This window comes from Penicillium daleae, assembly GCF_028827525.1.
Source record: "Penicillium daleae strain IBT 16125 chromosome Unknown utg000001l_segment0_segment0, whole genome shotgun sequence".
Lineage (NCBI taxonomy): Eukaryota > Fungi > Ascomycota > Eurotiomycetes > Eurotiales > Aspergillaceae > Penicillium > Penicillium daleae.
In genome coordinates, this window is record NW_026623149.1 from 3,001,072 (window position 1) to 3,022,573 (window position 21,502).

The following is a 21,502-nucleotide window of genomic DNA, read 5'->3' on the forward strand; positions in this document are numbered from 1 at the left end:
TGGCAAGCTTCAGACCGGGTCCAGTATCCATCCAGGTGTGATGGCATTCTACCAGTGGCAGGGCTGCTGGCTTCCTTCTTCTTTCCTGGCGATTGCAATATCCCTCTCTGTTCCATTATCGGAATGCAGAAGGATAGGTGGATTCGGGAGGTAGGGATCCTAACATAAAACCCAGCCGATCTGGACAGCACCTCCGAAAACCCATCTTCCTACCGACGTACCTATTTTTGCTCGGTTATAAGAATGTTGACTTTTGTCTGCAAATCGGACAGGAGAGAATGCCCTGAGGTACGCTGTCCAGTTCGGAACATGTGCGGGCAACGGAAAATTGGTCCAACTCCAGCTTCGCACTGAAGTACCATGCGAACACGACCAAACTGTGCCTTTGTGGCCACTTGTATTGGTTGAAGGGAATTTCAAGATGGCTATGGAGCATGTTCCATGGAATGCATAGTAGCAAAATACCTCAACAGGACCCAAACCGCTGAACAAATCTTGTCCACATATGCAAGGAGATCCACTCCTTATATATCCCCTGTCTGCCAAACTTCGAGATCTATAATTTGATTGTGCGGCGAACTTCAGCTAGTCATATCTCACTTCGGTGGCGTTCCACTCGGCAAGAGCATATGCAATCGCTGCGACGTTTTCGATCTAGTCTATGACAACCACCAAGCGAGAATTGCATACAAACGCTCTGTATGCTAAATCTTCCATGGCAGACCTTGTGGCTTGCGTTCCCTGTTCGGAATTTGAGCGGAGACCCTTGCGGAACGCTCTGCTTAAGCCTTTATCCTCGATGACCAAATGGATTGCAAAATCAAGCAAAATATTCCCATTTAAAGTCAAGAAAAAGATCCTTGACCATATCTCAGTTCTCGGAGACTGATGATGGTGGTGGGCGATTACCAGTATCCTAGTAAGTTATACGCTTCTCTATGAATCCATCTCTCATCCAAGAGGACCATCGGTTTGAATTCTTTGGTGATATTGCATAACAAGTCTATCATTGCGACTTTCGTAACTGGTGTTCTAGAAAAATTTTATCCCTGTACTAAATCCCTACGACATTGTATACGCGTTCAAAAGGCAAAGACAAGAACCTGGTCCACCATCTGAATGAGAACTTTCTACCGTATCTAGAGGATAGAACGCTTTTTCCACCATCCTCTGTAAGCCTGTCCCTTATCTTGATTGCCACATAGCCCGAACCTAGCCTGATCATGCCCGGCGAATCAGCTTGCTTAGGCGTAACGCTGACCACGGCACTGGGTGAAAAGAGCAAGGCCTCACCCACTTGAAGGTGTACAATTCGGTGGAAGATGGATAGCTTTGTGGGAATCCCAAGCGCTCCCTGCTCATAATTTGCCTGGTTCTCCTTTGTTGACTGCAGACTCAAGGCTGCCGCAGCCACATGAGCTTGCAGTGTGCGTGCCCATGCAGGCGACGAGAATCGATGGACAATAGCGACGGAGCACAGACTGAGAAGGTCACTGGAGATTGTTGGCTCTTGCGTCGAGATCAAGATGCGGGCGCCAAGGTGACGTTGTAATCGAACCGTTGAGAGGAGAGTATCTGTGAACCCTTGTGCTTCGACAGAATCCTTCATGTACTGAAAGCCAATTAATGTCAATATAATTACGATCTCAGTTGTAAATCGCACCTTATGAGCCTCATCAAGCGCTACAATCCTACCAATCTTGGTTTCCTGCTCCATAAAAATTCCAAAACAGACGTTGAAGAGGCTGCAGGCCGTGTCGGGTGAGATGCACGGACAGGAAAGGTCAACGATCGTCAATTGTGAGGCCTGATTTATGATGAGCCTTTGAGGAAACTGGGAAAGTGCTGAAGGAAATTACCTTTGGGATCCAGCTGGAGCCTGCGTTCTTTTTCTTAGTCTTCCCTTTCATTTGGTAGCTTGCGCCTGCTTGTTGGGGTGCCATGAAGCTCTCGAGGGTATCCAGCCTCTGCTTCAAAGGCTCAAGTTGACCCGGCAGAAGCCCTGAACAAAGAACTCGGCTCTTGAAATCTTGATAGTCAAATTGAGATCCTGCACTTTGCTGCAACAGCCGCATTTCTCGCAATATTCGCTGTACCGTATGCAAGTATAATGGAACTGCACCATTATCTCGATCGACTGCCATAAGATCCAGCATACGTTTAGTGTTTAGATCGGACTGGTCTATCTGTAAAGGCTCCACTTTGATGTTGAATCTTGAATAGGTTCCCTATGGTATTATGAGCAATGTAAAAGGTAGGCAGTATGCTCACTTTACCTGTATAGTCCGGAGATTGGTTGGAGCACAGAGGACTCTGACCTTGATGTTTGGATGAGACGCCAGAAATGCAGCTTCACAGGGTGAACCCCCATTATCACAGATAAATGTATCGTAATGAAAGACAACAGCTGTGAGTGGATTCAAAAGCCTCCCAGCTCTGGATGGGATCAAACATCCTTCAAGTAGACAGGACAGTGTGTGACTCTTTCCAGAACCCTGAGATCCGCAGATAAACACACTAGAGGGTGATGAGACATTGAAAAACAACCGGGGATTGTCTTTCGGGTGTTTGATTTCTGTGCCAACTTGATGAGGTGTCTCAATTTCCTTTACACCCCCCAGAAGCCCATATTGCAATGGAGCGAGTGCAGGTTGATTGAGCACTGCGCTTGTCAAAATGGGGGCGAGAAGGGCTATTTGATTTGTCAAGTTTCAGCAAACTTAAATGATATGTCAAATTTTGATCTTGAAATCATTAGAATTTTCTCTGATATTGACCAAGAAGTTGGTGACAGCAAGAGACAGTATGCTTCCTCAGAGACATACCAATTCGGTTCTCATGACACATAGATGAAGACATTTTGGAAATATGCTCTCCAGAAATATTTCCTCAATATGGTTCCAATGACTTGCTCTTATAGTGAGTCACTGGTTCTAATAATCCCTGGTCTATTAAGATGTAAATTGCGGTGAGTATAATACAGAGCTGTGTTGGAAGGGCTCTGATTATAGGCTCGTTAGCTTCGATCAACAAGATCAATAGAGAGCTAGTCTCTATTCGGGATGCCACCCAGAAGCAAAAAATGTTGCTTTACACCAAAGGGCCACTAAGTGGAAGAACTTTGACTGTTTCGCTTATTATTCTCGCACGAATGCCCACCCACATGAATGGCCTCCCGCATGAATGGCCTCCCGCATGAGTGGCCTCCCGCATGAGTGGCTTCCCGCATGAGTGGCCTCCCGCATGAATTGCAAGTTAACTAGTAGTTATGGCTACTCCAGTATCTTAGATAATGTTCCAATACCGAACTGTAAAATTCGAGACAGACGATTACTGTAATGTTCGTTTATTACTGATTCAGAAATAGCTTTCACCACCACGTGCAGCGCTGGACATAGCCGTACTAATGACAGCAATAATAGCACCAGAAGTTGTTACCCATTATCGCCGTTCCGGCCCTAGATCAGCATCTCTTATGATGGTCATGGTTCAGTGAAGTAAGTTCTCTTTGAGAGGTGCTTATCACGGCCATAGCGGGCCCTAAGGTGACTATACACAAATGTTATGGTCCCTCGCCAAACGCCTACCAAACGCCTGCACAGATAGCCCGGAGGTTACCCGACCCTACCATACACCCGCATAATGTCAGTAGAGCTTAGCTTTCTAGTGTTTAGTCTTAATCCAAAAGCACCCTCTGGGGGTTCCTCTACTCTAGTTCTCTATGCCTGCAAGGATCTACCCTGCGAGTACGGCAGTCCTAACAACAAACGGTACACACTTGGCTCGCACAAAAGATCTTTGTAAGTAGATAATGAAGAAATGGGCTTAAATATCATTCAGATTTGCCTGAATAAACAGTGACGGAGTCCTATCTATCAGGTCATGGATTATGATGCTGCTAATTCTGGTTATGTTAGTGCTACTAGGCTGCTATTGGTATCATATAGTACCTTTTGTTTCAACAATGCATCACTAGCATCACCAGAACTCGGGGCATTCTGCCTTGGAATTCTTGGTAGAAGGGAGAAGAGTAACCATTTTTCATTCATCTTTGCTTTTCCCTTTTTATTATGAAGACCAGCTAGAATCTTCAGTTGATATTAAATTCGAATGCCAAATTTGATTTAAGCGTTAATTCTTCCTTTTCAAGTGTTGCATCTTTCGCTGCATGGCCTTGTTCGTGAGTTCGCCCATCTCAGTAGATTTGCCCGGCTTGTACATAAACTGTTCAACGATCCAGTTCATACGGCCGCTCTTCAAAGCTTCAAAATCACGAGGTCTGAAATCCGGGTCCAATACCTCCTCTATCATTTCCCGCCAAACATCAGCATAAGATTTCTTCCAATATTTGATGAAAGCTTCGGCTTAGGCCCTCGTTCTATATTTTGGTGACAAGAACCAGCCTCCTTCCTAAATTCCCTATCAGCGCCGCACCTACCGCTAGTATTCTCAACTTAGCTATCATGCTCTCTGTAGAAGACGACTACAGTGCCTACCGGTACAATTCATAGATACCAGGGTTTAACCCATTGGCAACCGCATAGAACCCATTCCCGTTCAACGGTGCTGTTTGTCCTGCGTCGACCTTTATTACCCCTTTGGCCTAGGTCGCACCCATCCTTTTTATGTAGGCGCGGGCGTCTTCGAGCGTTTCAAAGGCACCGTGCAATGAGGAACAGCCTGTCACTCGGGGGTGTGGATCTCCCCTACCACTTCGGTTAGGACCGATCATACCTGTGATCTAAGATAGCATATTACTATGACGAAAATATTGTAGGTGCATCTACACGCCCGGGAAAAATTGCGCAGTATTCATTGTGCTGTGGCATGACTTCCTTCACTCCTCGAGAGGCAGGATTGCAAAGCTATCCAAAGCTGGCAATAGTATTTGAAGAGGGGAAGAAAGCAATAGCACACTTCAAGATAGTAATCTCTGCCCGGGTGTCAGCCAATTCTGATCAGGGGATGACCACAGAGGGATTTATTGGGCCCCGTACGCTGGTCTGTGGCACAACCTCGGGCAGTACTTAGGAGAGAACAAGTGGGGGCATAATCTGAACTTCCGTCCCATCAGTCGGCTTTTGGGGTTTGATTGCATTGTGACTATAAAGCTATGAGTCATCGCAAACAACTTCCAATGAGTTCATCAGTCAGTTAACTAACTAGTGGACTATGTATGACCTAAGTAGAGTTGGAAGGCGACAGTCAGTATTCTGTGGTATCAATCAAGATGTGAGTCTACAGCTTTATAATAAGCGATAATGAAGACCCGAAGCGAAAACTTACTGAGAGTCCGACGATCACTGCAGCGATGCAACTCCGAGATGCGGAAGGGATAGTTGACCCTTTGCAAGTTCAAACGTTGCTTCGCCTGTCCTGTCCTGTTTGCTCATTAGCGTGGAATCTTTCAGTTCTAAATTCGCTTCTTGTTTCTATCCTACAGGTTAGAAACATGAATCTGAATTATTGCGGGTAGGTACAAAGCGTGTAAGTTTACCATATCATGTGATTATGGTCTGGAAGAGCGTTCCCCAACATGGAAGGTGATGTCGGTCGCCACTCTACTGTAACGATCCTCAATAGTTTCCGCGATAATCCGATGAATACTCTCGCTTTCCTTCCATCTAATGGTTCATTTAATCTTGACATGCGCGATACATCAAATTCTGCTCCCGACATGGTAATTACCCGACCGGTCGTCCGTCCAGCAACGGCTATAAGCTCAACCCTGCTGACTTGCATCTTTATCTATGATCTCGATAAGCACGACGTCAGCGGAGATGAAGAGGATTAATTGACCCTCTCGGAAAATGGGATTGCTGCTGCCAAAGCTGTACCTGCCGAAGTCTACAACACTGGCCGCGCCGCGTCCCATGGTCTGTTTCCATATGGGATCTATCTATGCAGAAATCAAGTGCGTTGTAACTCGCATTAGCTGATCATGGAATTTTAGTGGAAGTCTACTACTACCAACCTGTAATAGGTGAAGTCTGCCATTGCTAGCCCGGTGAAGGATCTGTACGCCCATCAGACAGGGTATTAGGAGTTCAATTGAATCAGAAGCCTATGACTACAGTAGCATGCCCATTTTTAAGCCCCGTCAAAAACCAAAAGACTTTGAATGCTTGCCCTGCCAAATCCACTCTCCCGTATATTTTTTCGGCCACGGTGAACAGGGAACTCGGCCACCACGATAATGCTGACATTCTCGGCATCGATGCCAGCTTTCTTTAATAAAGTCAGGACCGCACACAGCGTTTTTCCCGTAGCGAGGACGTCGTCGACCATCACTACTGAAGCTCCTTTGGGAATCAAGTTCCGTTCCAACTCGAGGAACTTCTCGTATGGACTTTCAAACGCAGCAGACGAGATGTGCGACTTAATTGTACCAGCCGAAACGGTTGGGGGAGGAAGCTTTTTGGCTTCGCGAATCAGGGCTAAAGGTATCCCCATCTGTGTAGCCAATGGCGAGGCAAAAACAAAGCCACCAACCTCACAACACGCTACTGCTTTAATTTGGGTCCAGTCGCCTGTGAAGTGCTTTTGCAGCAGAGAAGTACAAAGGGCTAGCCCGGCAGGCTGCTGGGAGATATTGAGCACGTGACGGAACTCAATTCCTTGGCATGGGAAGTCAGGTACCGAGCGAACCATGTTGGCCAGCTGGGGAAAATCTTCGTCGATAAATGGAAGCAGAAAGTTTTGGCAAAATTCTGCTGCTGCCTGGCTTCCCATATGGTTGTTGTGGAACACGAAGTTTGGGCAATCGTCATGAATTTTCAGATTGGGGACATATTTCTTATTGTTCTCAGCTTCCAGGTGGCACTCAAAATCATTATCGCGATGGCACTCTCCTGGAGGACGCCCCGCCTCGTGAGTGGTCTGGACGCGGACCTCCAGCAATTTGCTGCTGGGCACCAAATGCGAAAAGGCTGCTACCGGCGCCTCGTCTCTCATTCCGGTGATTAGCAATACGTCAACTTCTTGGGCGTCACGCACGATGTCCAAGAAATGCTCCTCCGGCAACCCCGGCCGATCCTGCAATTGCTCGCGGTAGAACCTTGTGAGCGCTGGTCGGTGCTGCTCTTTGTAGGCACGGTCTTCAAGCAAGCGATTCAAATTGGCCCCTGTAGCTATCGCGTACTCACTCTTCGTCGCATCGCTAATGCTAACTGCGCGCACCTTGAGACCTTCAGGGTTATACGCTATGAATATGGAGGCCCAGATGCTAGCGCAATAGTCCTTGCCGGCGCCGTTTTCTCCCGTAACGAGGATTATCAGCTTTTGTTCCATCGCTATCCTTCGAAGCGGACAGGCGTATGCCAGCACGTTCTTTGGATCTGATCTTTGCTTTAGGCAAGCCAAGCGGTTCCGATTCCTCCCAAACGCCTTAGCTGCGAGGAAGGCGTCTCTGGGGTCTGGCCCAAGATCTGCGCCGTAAACTCCACTACTGAAGGGGAGTAGATCGCGGGTAACATTGTAAACCCATTTCGTGGCTGCTTGAGCAGATTTGGTTCCGTCTTGGCTGCGAGCCCAGACGCCGGTGATGACACAGGCAAAGTCCCAATCCCTGCAGCCAAAAGCGGTCACATCGGCCGCCACGTCGCGGATCGCTCCCCCGCCTTGCAGTAGATGGAGGTAGCAAAGCGATGTCGGACGATTCTCAACTGCCGCCACTAAGCAGTCTGTAATGCTCAGTGTTCCAATATTCTTCAAGAATAAACATCGTTTGAAAGAGGACGTCTTGCCGCCCCCGTGCCCGCCGTGCATTTTTGACACATAGGTATCGGCCTCGAACAAACCAACGCTGTCCACGACTTTAACACTGTTTTCCGGGCCAAAAGGTGTCTCTGGTGGCATATGTTGTGGCTTTGACTCTTCATACATAGATTCAGCCGGAATGGTCTCGAATAGGGCGACTCCAAGATGCATCTGGCCAGTCTCCCAGTATAAATATGCATCCGCTGAACAGTTCTGGGAAAGGCCTCCCGCGAATTCGTTAAAATCGCTAAGCTTTTGGCGTGCCTCGATGCCGTCGCTTACTGGCACATCCCAATTTCGAATCAAGATGGACGGAGCCGCGCAAGCTTTGAAAGTAACACTGATCACGATGCCAATATTGGTACCAGCCCCTTTAATTGCCCATAGCAGCTCGTTCTCGTTACTGGGTCTTTCAGCACCGGTAGGCTGGTGTTCGCTCGGAACATGGCCAATACAGAAGACCCGGCTTGAATCAACGCTGACGACCACAGCACCGACGATGGCGTCGCACGTGAGACCATGCAATCTCGCCAAATGTCCGATACCCCCTTGTAGCCATAACCCGCACCCAACGCTTGGGCGAGCTCCCAGAGGCACTGTGACGCCCTCTGACATGGCTTTATGGACAATATCCCCGGACTTGCAGCCGGCCTCTGCGACAACCAACAGTTCTGAATCAGGAGTGGATTTTTCCTCGCCACCCACTGCCCTCACAACATGTACCTGGTTAAAAGCACTCATATCGACTGAAACAACAATCGGCCAAAGGCAGTGGCCGCTGTGACTCCCACCAACAATGGTCAGATTAAGCCGATATTCTAGGGCCCACCGAACACATTGCTGGACATGCCTGATCTCCTTCGGTCTAATAATTCGAGCGGGATGGTGAAGGCGTGCCTCTCGATTTTTGATCGTCTCATTGCCTTGCAAAAACGGCACTTGTCTCACTAGCTCTTGTAATGCGGTTGCATGTCTTGTGAAAGAAGCCATGAGGTTGGGTGAACTGAAGAGAAGACGGTGTGGTTCAGCTTCTTCATGACCGCCCAGGCTGCGGCACAAGTTACGCCATTCAAGTTGGGCGATTTTGTCGGTCTCTTCATCCTGCATGACGAACCCGGCCATGAAACGAGAAAAGCGGTCGATTTCATCATCTTCATTCGCCACAGAAACTATTCCAGTGGGGAAAGACGCCATTTTGTGAGACACCAGCCCGTTGAGGTCCAAAGACCGACCGCGATGGAAAACCACTACCATACCAGCTTCGGGCAGCTCAACCAGCATATCAAGCACTTGCTCAAGGAACTGATGTTTGGGTTTCATGCCATACATGCTATGGCAGAGTATGATGACGTTGAATCTCTCGCCAGCTTCACTCGGACTGCCACTTTTATCCCTACCGCTGTGTTTCAGGACGAATGGCTTTCGATGGATGGACGGTCGTTGCTTCAGGTTGGGCAATGGGTGCTCCTTGATTGATTTGGCGCAAAGCCATTTTTCCAATTCGGTGGCGAACAGACCATTAGGCTCATACGCGGCGTATTTACTCACTGTCGCTCTGAGATGGGCCGGCAGATGTCCAAGTATGCTTTTCGGACCGGGCCCGATTTCCAATACCGAGATAGGAATGCGAGACGCGTAAAGAGGCGCCAGTAGCTCGGAGACCTGAGGGATAATGAAGTCTCGATAAGTGATCCACCCTGGGCCTTGCACCAAGATATCAAATCCTGCGCTATATTGTGCGTCTGATAACGGCTTTTGAAGGGATGCCGTTGTTTCAAAGGCCTCCTTTCGGAGAGCCTGCTGGAGATAGTTGAGATCAGCCATATCTTGACTTGAAAGGATAATCGATGTAGCGTCTCTGATCGATAATAAATTCCTCCAGCTGGTTGTTGGTTGGGATGAAGAGTGTTTCACGGTGGGGTTCCGAGTTCTAGTCCAAACCAGCACGTGTCTAGTAAGTAGGGGTCCACGTGGGTAAAACTCATAGGTTGGCATCAAGCCATTACCATAGCTACTATGGGGATTATCTCACACCAATAGATTTCTGCCTTCTGTCATCGGATAAGGATTTTGAGTGTGACTTTGCACAAGTGAGGCTTGGCTCCCGTGAGACGGTGTATGTGCAAATCAAATTTTAGTCATTATCTCGAGACTGGTAATAACTGGTAATACCTTTTCAGACTAACGGGGATAGTTTTGTGGTAGTATCTGACCAGATGATACTATCAAGCACTGACCCCTGGTCTAGAGCCCTAACGCCGTAATAAAGCCTCTCTCGCATGTTGGGCGGCAATTATCCCTCTGACACCTGCAGGTCTTACTTCAAATACTCGTGCCTGTAGTCATTCCATTTCAGCACTATTCGCTCCGTGCAACGACTCTCAGCGATATTAAGCGAAGGAAGAGATTTATGCTCTACTGTCCTATCTCCTTCTGTGGCTCATTATCACCTTTCCCCTCCAACAAAAACAGAAGCTGCCAGTAACATAGAGCTTCTGCGCTAGCCTACTGAGATATATTATTGGATCATTTGGGTTTATTATGATCAACGACCAATCAACTATTATTTGTGATCTACCAGGTAGAAGTAGACAATTGACCATACAGTCGACTGTCAGTCCTCCCGCTCCTGCTGATGGCCCAAACCCACCAGTCGACCCTAATGATCTGAGCTGGCCTGGTAAGCTATTTCAAACTGAACCTTTGTGGACCGGTTGGACTTATATTTTCCAAATTATAAATCTAGGCCCAAGCGAAAAAAGGCCTCTGGGGTCGATAGGTGACGAAAATGAAGAGCGAATTCAGAAGCTTGCGGAAGCCGTGCGGATAATATTGAAGTGCGTTGGTGAAAACCCGGAGCGAGAGGGTCTACTCCAGACTCCAGAGCGATATGCCAAGGCCATGCTCTATTTCACCAAGGGTTATGAGGAGAGAGTTGAGGATCTGGTTAATGGGGCTATTTTCCATGAGAACCATGACGAAATGGTCGTTGTGAAAGATATCGATATCTCTTCTCTCTGCGAACACCACATGGTTCCATTCACTGGAAAGGTATGGACTTCGGTATAAGTTGCTCGCGTATTGAACTGACAGTACGAGGCAGATGCACATCGGTTACATTCCAGATCGCCGTGTCCTTGGTCTCTCCAAACTAGCCCGACTGGCAGAGATGTTCGCTCGCAGACTCCAAGTTCAAGAGCGTTTGACTAAAGAAGTTGCTATTGCCATTTCAGATGTCCTTAAACCCTATGGTGTCGGCGTCGTGATGAGCTCCTCCCACTTTTGCATGGTTATGCGCGGCATACAGAAGGTTGGAAGCACTACCACCACTAGCTGCATGCTGGGATGCATGCGCTCAAACGCGCAGACTAGGGAGGAGTTTCTGACACTTCTAGCCCGAATTTGATGTTTTTATCACCTTTTGTGACTCTTGATCTTTTTTTGTGCGTTTTTCCGAAGCCAGAATGAAATTTTAGGTCGCAATTTCGAATCGAATTTTTCAAAGATGACCATAGTCTTTATTCACGTCACCCTGTCGTAGACAGACTGTGCAAGCTGCAAATTTGTACTTTACGTGAAGATGGTTGTACAATATATTTCTATAAAAAGACAAATATTTCCCACATGGGTAGTAAGTTGGTATTTGAGACTCCTTGACTTTCAGTGGAGACGATTGTGTTGCATGTGAAGAAAGCTTGGCATGTTGAGTATTGTTGCGGTAATAAATGCCCTGAACAGTGTCGCCCTTTGGAGTTTCAATCATGCGGGAAAAATGATAGCACCCAGACAGATGTTAATGAAAATATATCAGAGGTTGGATTCAGTGACGTTCCACTTGAAACGCACGACGCAACATACCTTTATCTCCGCTAGACGGTGATTTAGAATATAGCAGGCCCACAATCCAGGAGGCCTACAACGCAGGAGGCCCACGATGCGGGAGGCCCATAATGCAGGGCGTCGTCAACGTGCGAGAGATATTAAACAGTGTTCCAATACAAGCTGCGAGATCGATGCGAGCTGTCCAATCACCAGTTTCCGAAAATTCTGCGCTGCCAGGGTATATTATTGAAACCTGCACTTTTCATTCTAGATGGCAAAAGGGCTTATTGGCCGGGTGGGTACACGGCTATATGTCTGTTTTTCCGTAGAACATAATCGGACAGAACAGCGCGTGACCTCTATTCAGACGCCACAATATGTATGGCAAGTACGTTTAGTGGCTAAAGGAATTATCTGGTTCCCCGAAAGGGCTCAGAATGATATTTCTGGCTATCCAAATTGGTGATTGGTGGTAGTAAGTGGTGGTATTAAAGAGACAGGTTCTCATTTAGCTTTTTGCAAATCCCCTTTGCCGCCAGATGTGCCGCTTCTTTCTTTGTCCTAGCTTGGCCAGCACAAGTCATATCTCCGTATTCAACCGTTATCTTGAATAAAGGCGGGTCATGTGAGACGATTTCTTCTTTAGTTCGCCGAAATATTCTCCCCTCTTTCTGAGCCATCTCATTCAGTCTGGACGTATAACGATGGAGGCCGCCGGTGCGATTGGTGCTTTTTTCATGTTGCATTCGACTCAAGCTGGAGAAGCTGACGGTGGTTCCAGTAAACATACTTCGTGGCTATTATGGCGAGTTTGTTCCGAAGTGGGACATGCAAAGAGATCGGCGAGACCCCAAAGAAGAATAGGTCGGTCTGAATCAAGGCAGTGCCGATAGATCTGTCCTAATAAAGTGATTGTATGATCTCGAACATTGCTTTCTCCAAGATCTCGCTCGTTCAAGCCATGAATATCTTTCAGTGAGGCCATCATCCCATGCCAGTTGAATGTCTGGAAATCATGATTCACATGATTCTGCGTATGCGTGAGTTCGAAAACCAACGAGAAGGACGGAAAGGTGAACTCACTTCGACCTCACTACGCGACATTCCGATGCTTGCGACGGATGAAGTGACCCATAAGCGATGCACAAGATTCCCAATGAGATAGTCTTTATAGAGTGTCAGCTTCGATTCGATACGAAGAGAAAAAAGTTATTAGGCTTACCATCGGATCCGGGTAGTTGAATATCATCTTGTGAATTGGCCATGGTGATGCTCTGGGGTAAAATAAGAGCAGTGATTCAAATCGATGATAACGAAGAGTGAGGATGTAACCTGGATGACCTCCCTCGTCCACCCTTTAAACCCCAATTTAAAATGAAAAAGGAAAGTCAAATTCGCATTGATTGCTTCCTGCACCGAAGCCCAAGTCCTGCAAAATATCTCACTTGCGCTCAGCCAAGAGCGAAAGAGATTAATAATATGATGGTGTATCGGTGGATGTCTTGTCAATTATGTAGATGGTGACGTGTCATCTTTCAGCTATGCCATTTTCGTAAGGGCCTTATCAGGAGCGCCATAGGTGATCTTGCACGTAGGAATGGACTCAGTGCTTCTACAAAGAAACACCTGTTTGACGGCGGAAAGTGACAATTGGTCTCAATACTGTATCAAAACACAGTCCATACAGAGAAAAATATAATGTGCAACTCATTTGACTTCGCATTGATCTAGTTTAGAATAGTATCATTGTTACCAAAACGGTGAATGAGAAAATCCAGAATGGTCCTATCTTCTCATTCTTAGTTTTGCTGTTTTAAAATATCACTGTGAAACCCTTCAGCCAAGTTCCAGCGACTCTGGCCGAGATATACATGAATGGATAAAAGATGCAATTCTACCTAATTTTACTTGAGCAGATATTCGTCTAGTCTGAGACAAAAATTGCTTAATAGAGTGTAGCATCGTATTAAAAGCAATACATTTGTTTTCTACTCAACAACTAACCCAGACTTAGATAATAGTCTTGATTTGCAGGCGCCAGAGGAAACAGGTAAGTTTGTTTTTCATTTAATGGGGTTTTTTATCTATAGTTATCTACTTAGTATGATGACAAATGACTTGGAACTTGTCTCGGGAAATCCGGCTTTACGCGACTGATATGCTTTCTGTTAAAAATGCAGTTGCTGAAACCGTGAAAGTATGAAATAGGTAGAGCTTTCACTAATGCTTACAGAACTATACGAACAGACAAGGTGCGGGCAGTCATGAGCAAATCTATTGACACGTGGGTTTGCATCTGGGCTGGTGATGTTCCCACAATTTTAGATTTTTGATTGGTCGAAGTCTGGATCGGTGGCTTCCCGCATTGTTGTGTTGTTCATGCGCAAATTTGATGGCCCGGCGCTACGCCACTCATTCATCTCCATTCAACATCCTACAAAATATGTCCGTAATAATGAACTCTCAAGTTTCCAGCTAGTTGCCCCCAAATATCCGCATACTTAAAGCCGTCCCCTCCAGAACACAGGTACTCATTCTGTCTTTATAATGAATCCGTTGCCCCGCTAATCGGCGGCGTTTTGAAGATAATACGTGACAACGCATTTATTCCAATGCCTTCTCAGATCTACAAAAAGCCTCGGCCTGAAATGTTTCTAGACAGATTTGAAGTCAAACCTGACGTGACCGGTCCCCCCAGGCTGGGTCTTTACCACAAACTTCTCAGTAGGTTTTATGAGCCCTTGGTGCTTCTGCGATTGCTTGGGCAGAGCCGCGGCACTCACAAAACGTACCCACATGATCTAGACAACTCCCAGTCAGATCGTTGACAGTTCTTACAAAACCTTGCCTATATCTGTGACTTCGATAAGGGCGGTGACACTTGCACCGCCATCAGGCTTGAAGAGCTTGATGCATGTTACAGGTTTTGGACTGCATCAAATGAAGGAACACCCAAAATCCCGGAGTTCCTCACAATTACCCTTCAGAGGTTGGGTGAGATCTCGAGCTCTCCAGAATCAGAATTCCAACCCAAGGGAAAAGAATTTTCCAACCTTTGTGTTGATTTTGCGAAATCCCGCATTTGTAAGGAAAGCAAGTGTCTTTCTGCGGCAGTGAAAGCTTGCCAACGGGAATTGTCTTCTCAGGACACGAAAGAAGGTATTTCTTGAAATATATGACGTGAAAACCTACGACCGCTGACATCCTGACAGCCACAGAATTGAGCAAGTGGTTGGATTTACTTTTAAACTTTGAGGATCACTTTCAGCTTTGCAAATTTGTCTATGAAAATCGACATTCGGAATTTGTTTCACAATTGCGGATCCTGTCTAAAAAGCAAGACGACCAGCTTTCTCGTGAAAATTATAATGAACCCTTTTCATCCGCGAGACATTATATTGGAAGACTTGCCCACCACATCCGAGCATCGAAGGAGCTTTGCGACACCTCCAGGGATATGAGCCACATCCTTCAGACATTTGAAGTTCATGCTGTCGCTGGCATCTCACCCGTACCCCCAACGGCACCTGACAGACATACCAACCTTCACGGTATTTTGAATCGTATGTTCAAAAACAATAATAGTGAACGACTTGAGGTTGAGAGTGGTCTGCTTAAATGGAATCGTATCGAACCCATTTTCCAGAGGTTTACGAACGACTACCAGAATCTACGTCCACGCATCCACGCGGAGGTACAGGTTCTGGAATACTTTTATCGCAATTGCATGAATTTTTCGGGAGAAGATGCTTTCATTGCTTGTAGCAAAGCTGCTTGTTTTTGTTGTGAGATGTATTTCCAGTATCACCCTGCTCGAGTGGTTGTTCCGGAATCGCATCAAAATATCTGGACAAATTAGTCACCGCCTTGCGTGAGCGACTTTTCTAAATCCAATTCTGCGGCCAAAGAACAATTGGATATACTAAATAAAATGGTTGATCGACTTCGAGAACTGGCTATCAATCAAATCCTTGGGAAATCGTCAGCTGTAAACAAGCATCCTGATTCAAGGACAGGTATCACAGAACTTCCACGCCCTAGCTCATCTGCGATGGTTTGCAATCTTCAGCAGGAAAACCTAACAACCTCATTCACCGAGCATTCCATTGGCCAGAAGTTGTCAAAATTGACGTTATATCCTCACAAGGTGTCCACTAATTTTGAGGAACTTGGAAATGATGAAGAATTTGACGTTGAGAACGGAGGCGTCCCCCTTTATGTTTAAATCGAATGAGACGATCTTTAATTGGAGAAGCTCTGGATTATCTTACAGTATTATTGACTCACAAAATCGAATACAGTACTCATCTTTTCTTATACGGTCTAACAATTCTAAGCTTTGTGCCCAAGAGTTTACCAAAAGCCGCCAAGTTCTCACCGGTCTTGTCTTCAAGTTGTAAAAAATTGAAGTCGCAGAAAGAGATCTTGCACGACCAGAGTAATTAAAAATCGCAGCTATCCTCAAATTGACAGTGAAGTCTATCCACTTCACCGATAAACTGATTTGGAATATGATCATTCCTATACTAACTAAGACCCGGGTAAATCTAAACGATTTTCCCAATTCCATAGATCTGCATCGCTTTTTCTCAATGTAAGGTCTCTTGAACCTAGTTTTCCAAATCCGATAAACTGATTTGGAATATGATCATTCCTATACTAACTAAGACCCGGGTAAATCTAAACGATTTTCCCAATTCCATAGATCTGCATCGCTTTTTCTCAATGTAAGGTCTCTTGAACCTAGTTTTCCAAATCCGATCATCCTCCCGCATACTGACTACCATATTCTTTTGACAGTTTAGGTACTTTATTTGCCGTGGTCTATGTACAGTCAAATTTATTTACAGATGATTTCGAAAACAACTTACCCCCCAGGCACACACGGTTTCTTTCCCAAAGACGATCGCCGGGTTTCAGATTCTCCCACAGCCAGTAAGACGGCGTTGCGCGTCACCGAAGATACAACCAATATGGTTGGTCCACTAACGGTAGACGGAATTTTGCCAACACACTGTGCATGAGTGCACCTCACTCACTTGGGAGTCATGCATGAGGTAGACTGGTTTAGCGATGACGTGGGCGAATGACAAATGGGCACAGTGGGCTTTTGGAAACCAATATGTAGCCCGGAACGGACATTGCGAGTCATCTGAGTATATATATCCTCAAATTTAGGGAACGAACCTCGAGAAAACGAAGTGAACAGCCACACTCCACTCCTTCAAGATAGCGAGTGTCAGATGATCTGGCAACCGACCAGAGAAAAATGGATGAAGTTATTCGCACAAATGAGTCTCTTTAGAGCAAGATTTGTGAAGACTATCTGCTTCATCTGGAATCCGATGTCAGTTCTTATAATCCGACATACTTCACCAGCGACATCACAGAAACGGAAGCCGATAACCCCATCACGTCAGACATGCCATCTATCGGCGATGCTATATTCGAAGAGGCTGAGATGCCTTCGTATGATAACATCGCGCCGTCGTCACACGATGGGCTTTTCCACTGCCAAGTTTTGAGATGTCGTGAAAAGGCTGGCTTCCTTCGAAAGTGTGATTTAAGGTGAGCTTCCTATCCGTTACAAAAGCCTCCCGCATTCTGAGTTTTTAGAAAACACATGCGAGTCCATGTTCTACCTGTCAAATGCAAGATATGTTTCTACGCTGCGGCTGAGCGGAGAGACGTTTATCGGCATGTCACTGTTGCTCACAAGGAACTGGCAAAGAAGACTTGGGGCGTCAAAACTTTCATTTATTGCTCGTGTGGAACAACTTTCACCCGGAAAGACAATGCTCAGAGACACTGTAAATCGAGCCAATGTACCCTTCAGCACAGTTGATATTCCTATTGAAAGATAATTCAAAATAAATATCGTCAGCTCCTGGTGTTAGCGAACCAGTCTTATTTTCCAACTGTGGTCTACTCATAAGTCTAGCGGGCTAAAATTTTCAACAATTTCATGAATTCAAAGCCAAGAAATTGCCCCATAAGCAACCTTATTCTCAAACCTTCCATGAAATAAAAGGCACTGGCAACCTAACGTGACCTGAATGCAACTTTCCTGTTGTAGAAGTACAATGCGGGAGGCCCACGATGATTTGCGAACGGATAATGAAGATTTCAATGCAAGGCTCGGCTCATGGATAATAGATGAGAGTTAACATCTGGCTCTTAAAACACCCGGAATGGCATTGGTTCTATATGTCAACAAAAAGCCAACGCCAAAATATAGCAGGTTACTGTTCCGCGATATTGATATGAAGTCGCCTGCTGGCAAATATAGCAATTACTCATTGATCGTGTTGTTCAGCAGCCCCTTACAATACCACTATATTGCCTTCCATGCAATTAGCGCACTTGTTTCCTGCTGTGTCACTGTCTTTCCGTGGGCAATCCCGAGACTGATGGCCCTCGGCGCAGTACACGCACTTAACGGTGTTGGCACAGGTGGATCCTATGTGTCCATATTGTTGACAGTTGAAGCACTGATGCACACGAGCCGCCCTATCGTATAGGACAGCTGTCAGATTGTCGCAATCCCAGAGGACCCCCTTATCGATCGCCACATTGGCCGGCACTGGCGAGGTGAATTCGACGATTAACGAGCCGCTTTTCCCTGATGGGATGCGAAGCCAGCTAATTTTGGTAATCTCTGCCCCCTCGCCCCAGTACTGCATGTTGCTAGCTAATAGGTCTTTGATCACCCTGTCTTGCGGTATGTCCTCCGAGGCCTTGTTAACGCCAAGCGATCGCACGTTGACGTCGTGCACGATAACGCCCCACGTCGGCATGTGTACGAACGCCGTTTTGCAGAGACCTTTCGGCCACTTATCCCGGTGGACTCGCATGATCTCGGCTTCCTTCGCATTGTTATGACGTCATAAGCGGGAATGGTGTTTAGTTTAGGTTTAGTGTCGGAAATTGCAATTCCGACCATTTTTTAAACTACACAATTGAAATCCTGCCCTGGGTCTTCCTCTCCCCACCGCCGCATTGGGCCACCTCCCACAAGGGGGCGGGGAACAAAGATCACTTATTCACTATTTTGCGGGACGGGGGTGATGCCGACTATGCGGAGCTGGCTCAGTGACTTCGCCGTCCAAGGCTTAGAGAACAGAACAAGAGGGAAAATCGTATGCCAGGGGAAATTTACAAGAAGTATCCTGGATAACAGCTTTTTACAGATACACGTGACACATAAATTTCTATGGAGCCGACCGTTTATCAAGGACTTTTATGCATTAACCTGCTCCGGCTCGCTAAAATAGCGGCTGCAGTGAACTTTGTAGTTTACAGTTATGATGCAGGTGTACTGGGAGGAGTTCAGTGTACGAGACCGTTTCATGATACCATTAGGGTAAAGCGCTGGGTTTACCGCCTCGTCATTGACCATTGCGGTTTAATTACGGGCCCTGGTTCATTAACTGCTTTTAAAACTCGTCAGAATCCGTAGTCTGGCTAGCCATTTTGAATTGGGTTACAGTCCCGCTTCACCTTCACCTCCCTTGTCGTGATGTCTATTCTACCCCTGTGGGCTTAATTATCCACTCTGAGCCTAATGAACAGCTGTTCGAAATCTTCTATTTGGAATATAGACACCTTTACTGTCTCATGTGACGAGCTCTAACGTACCTTTTGGCAGACCCCACTGGTACTATGTAAATGTGGCGAACAAGAGGGGGATTATCGATATAATCCAATATAAACTCCCCGAGAAGCCGAAGAAATGCACAGGTTTTAGCGAGTATAAAGCTCGAAGACAAAGTTGGAAATGGATCCAAGGGTATGGATCTGATCTGGTCAGTTTCTTCGGCTTCATCGTTCTATTCGAATTCAGACACTTTGCCCAGAGGCTACGTACTAGGTTCACCCTCTAATACTCGAAAATCTGATGGGCAGTTCAACCTTTGCGATTTTCAACCTTTATAATTACAACTCACTTCCTAGGTATCAGTATTATGGTCTGATTACCACTACCATTTTGCTAAATTCGACCATGCTGCTTTCCTGTCCCAAGGTCTTGTGGCAGCGTTGAACACTCAGGTATAAGACTAGGTGGACCAAGTCTGAGAAAGGGGATTTAGTCTGATAGTCGTTTGGCCTAGCTTGCCTTTAGCTGTGTGGCGATACCACTGACTCCTGGTTGATTTGGACGTCGCAAACTGTAACTAGCCGAAAATCTTGCAACGGCTCTAATGGAAAACAGAATCCTTGGTGCCACCACTTTTCACTGAAGCATATTAAAGTGGTCACGACTAAATTATAATCCAACGTCAAAGGGACGTTTCTGACTACGGAACCAGTAGGTTGGAATAAAGCAAAGCAGGGTTGCTCTGTTGAAATGTGTCGGGCTGCTGTTCACTGCTTGCGTATGTTCGTATTCGTGTTCACATAAGGACATATCCGTCTCATTACATATCCGCCAGTTTCACTATGCTCTCATGTTCGTACGAAACGGAGTCAACGTGGTCGCACTGCCGGGAATAATTGCTTGACTTTCCTAAAAGGGCAGATTTTATTTCCTTTTGCTCTGCTAGTTTCTTTACAACGGACAGTGCAATTACCACTATTTTACAGAACGGAGAGGAAGTTAAACAACAATAGGGAGGGTGATGCAACAATAGTGATACTGCACGTCGTTTGAAAAGATGTTCAGATGAAGGAGTACAATCTTGACAACCTCGTAAATTAGATAAAGTGCGGAAAACGTAACAATTGTCCTTGATTGATTCGAGTCGTTACTCTGACTTCACTTGGCCAGAGTCGTAGGTGGACTGCTACGTCCAGCATGCAGCCCTCCGGTTATAAGGATATCATTCCCGGTTACGTACGATGATGCATCGCTCAAGTAGTAGGCAACTGCACCTTTGATATCCGCCCGATTGCCTATACGACCAAGTGGGGGGTCTTCTTTCATGAGAGCTGCGAGAGATGGGAACTGCTCCATAACCCCTTCGATCATTGCAGTATAAATATATCTGAAGACGGTTAGTCTCGAAGGCAAAACAAATTCGATCAAGAAATAGAAAGCCGGATCCTACCCTGGAGAAATAGTGTTCACACGGATATTCTTCGGTCCAAGTTCAACAGCTAGTGCATGGCCTAGAGCCTTGACAGCCCCTTTAGAAGCAGAATATGCGGAGACATGCTGAGTCGGCAGAGTTTGGTGAGCACAGATGGACGCAATCAGCACAATGCTGCCTCCGGTGCCTTGAGTCTCCATTTGTCTCGCAGCCAACTGGGCGCTGAAGTAAGTGCCGACCACCTAGAACGTTGTATTATCTCAGCTACATGGGACCTGAACCCCGGGGAATGTGATCCTACATTGACCATCTGAGCCCGGGTGACGCTCTCCCAAGTATCTTCAAGGAACGGTGCATCGTAGACAATACCCGCCGCAGCAACGCTGCCCGTCACCATTAGTGGCTGATTCAAAGAGATTGAATATTGCGCCTCACCATCCATCGATTCGCCCAAATTCCTCAACGACTTGAGCGACTGAATTTTCTAGTGATTCTTTCTCGGTCACATCTGTGCTATTCGTACGGGATAGCCACATTAGCTCTGACCCAAGTTGATATTCTGCTTACAACGTAGAAAAATTGACATACCGGTAATACCGGGCCTTGATGCCAAAAACCTTCTCTAACTCGTGAAATTCGTCATCGGGCTGCGGAAGGTAGTCCAGCACCGCAACATTCCCTCCCAATTCTGCTACCTGGCGAGCCAAAGCCAGTCCAATACCTCTGGCACCACCTAGACAAAAATCAATACCATCCGGGTGTTACAGATAAAGAGACACAGTGTCTGGTGGGCCCAACAAACCTGTAACCACAGCCGTCTTGTCTTTATAGCTCAAGTGGGATTGTAATGGGGTCTTGTAGGCATCATCCACAATTTGCTTATGACTCGCCAT

At 46.4% G+C, this 21,502-nt stretch overlaps 4 protein-coding genes across 4 annotated transcripts; 1 reads left to right on the forward strand and 3 right to left on the reverse strand.

Annotated features, from left to right (window-relative positions):
• Positions 1-1,054: 1,054 nt before the first annotated feature.
• N7458_000963 (uncharacterized protein) lies at positions 1,055-2,859 on the reverse strand (the record flags this gene model as incomplete). Its single annotated transcript, XM_056904357.1, has 4 exons — positions 1,055-1,708; positions 1,860-2,228; positions 2,277-2,692; positions 2,826-2,859. 4 exons carry the CDS (start codon positions 2,857-2,859, stop codon positions 1,055-1,057), a joined length of 1,473 nt encoding a protein of 490 aa, XP_056772124.1.
• A 3,231-nt stretch (positions 2,860-6,090) lies between these two features.
• On the reverse strand, positions 6,091-9,582 carry N7458_000964 (uncharacterized protein; the record flags this gene model as incomplete). The annotated part of the gene is made up of 1 exon (XM_056904358.1): positions 6,091-9,582. One exon carries the CDS (start codon positions 9,580-9,582, stop codon positions 6,091-6,093), a length of 3,492 nt encoding a protein of 1,163 aa, XP_056772125.1.
• Positions 9,583-10,341: 759 nt separating this feature from the next.
• N7458_000965 (GTP cyclohydrolase I) lies at positions 10,342-11,164 on the forward strand (the record flags this gene model as incomplete). The annotated part of the gene is made up of 2 exons (XM_056904359.1): positions 10,342-10,809; positions 10,862-11,164. Coding segments are annotated over 2 exons (771 nt in total), but the record flags the coding sequence as incomplete, so codon positions are not given.
• A 9,171-nt stretch (positions 11,165-20,335) lies between these two features.
• Positions 20,336-21,502, reverse strand: N7458_000966 (short chain dehydrogenase; the record flags this gene model as incomplete). The annotated part of the gene is made up of 7 exons (XM_056904360.1): positions 20,336-20,360; positions 20,418-20,564; positions 20,628-20,851; positions 20,911-20,992; positions 21,045-21,122; positions 21,198-21,342; positions 21,412-21,502. The coding sequence occupies 7 exons, from the start codon at positions 21,500-21,502 to the stop codon at positions 20,336-20,338; spliced, it is 792 nt and encodes a 263-aa protein (XP_056772127.1).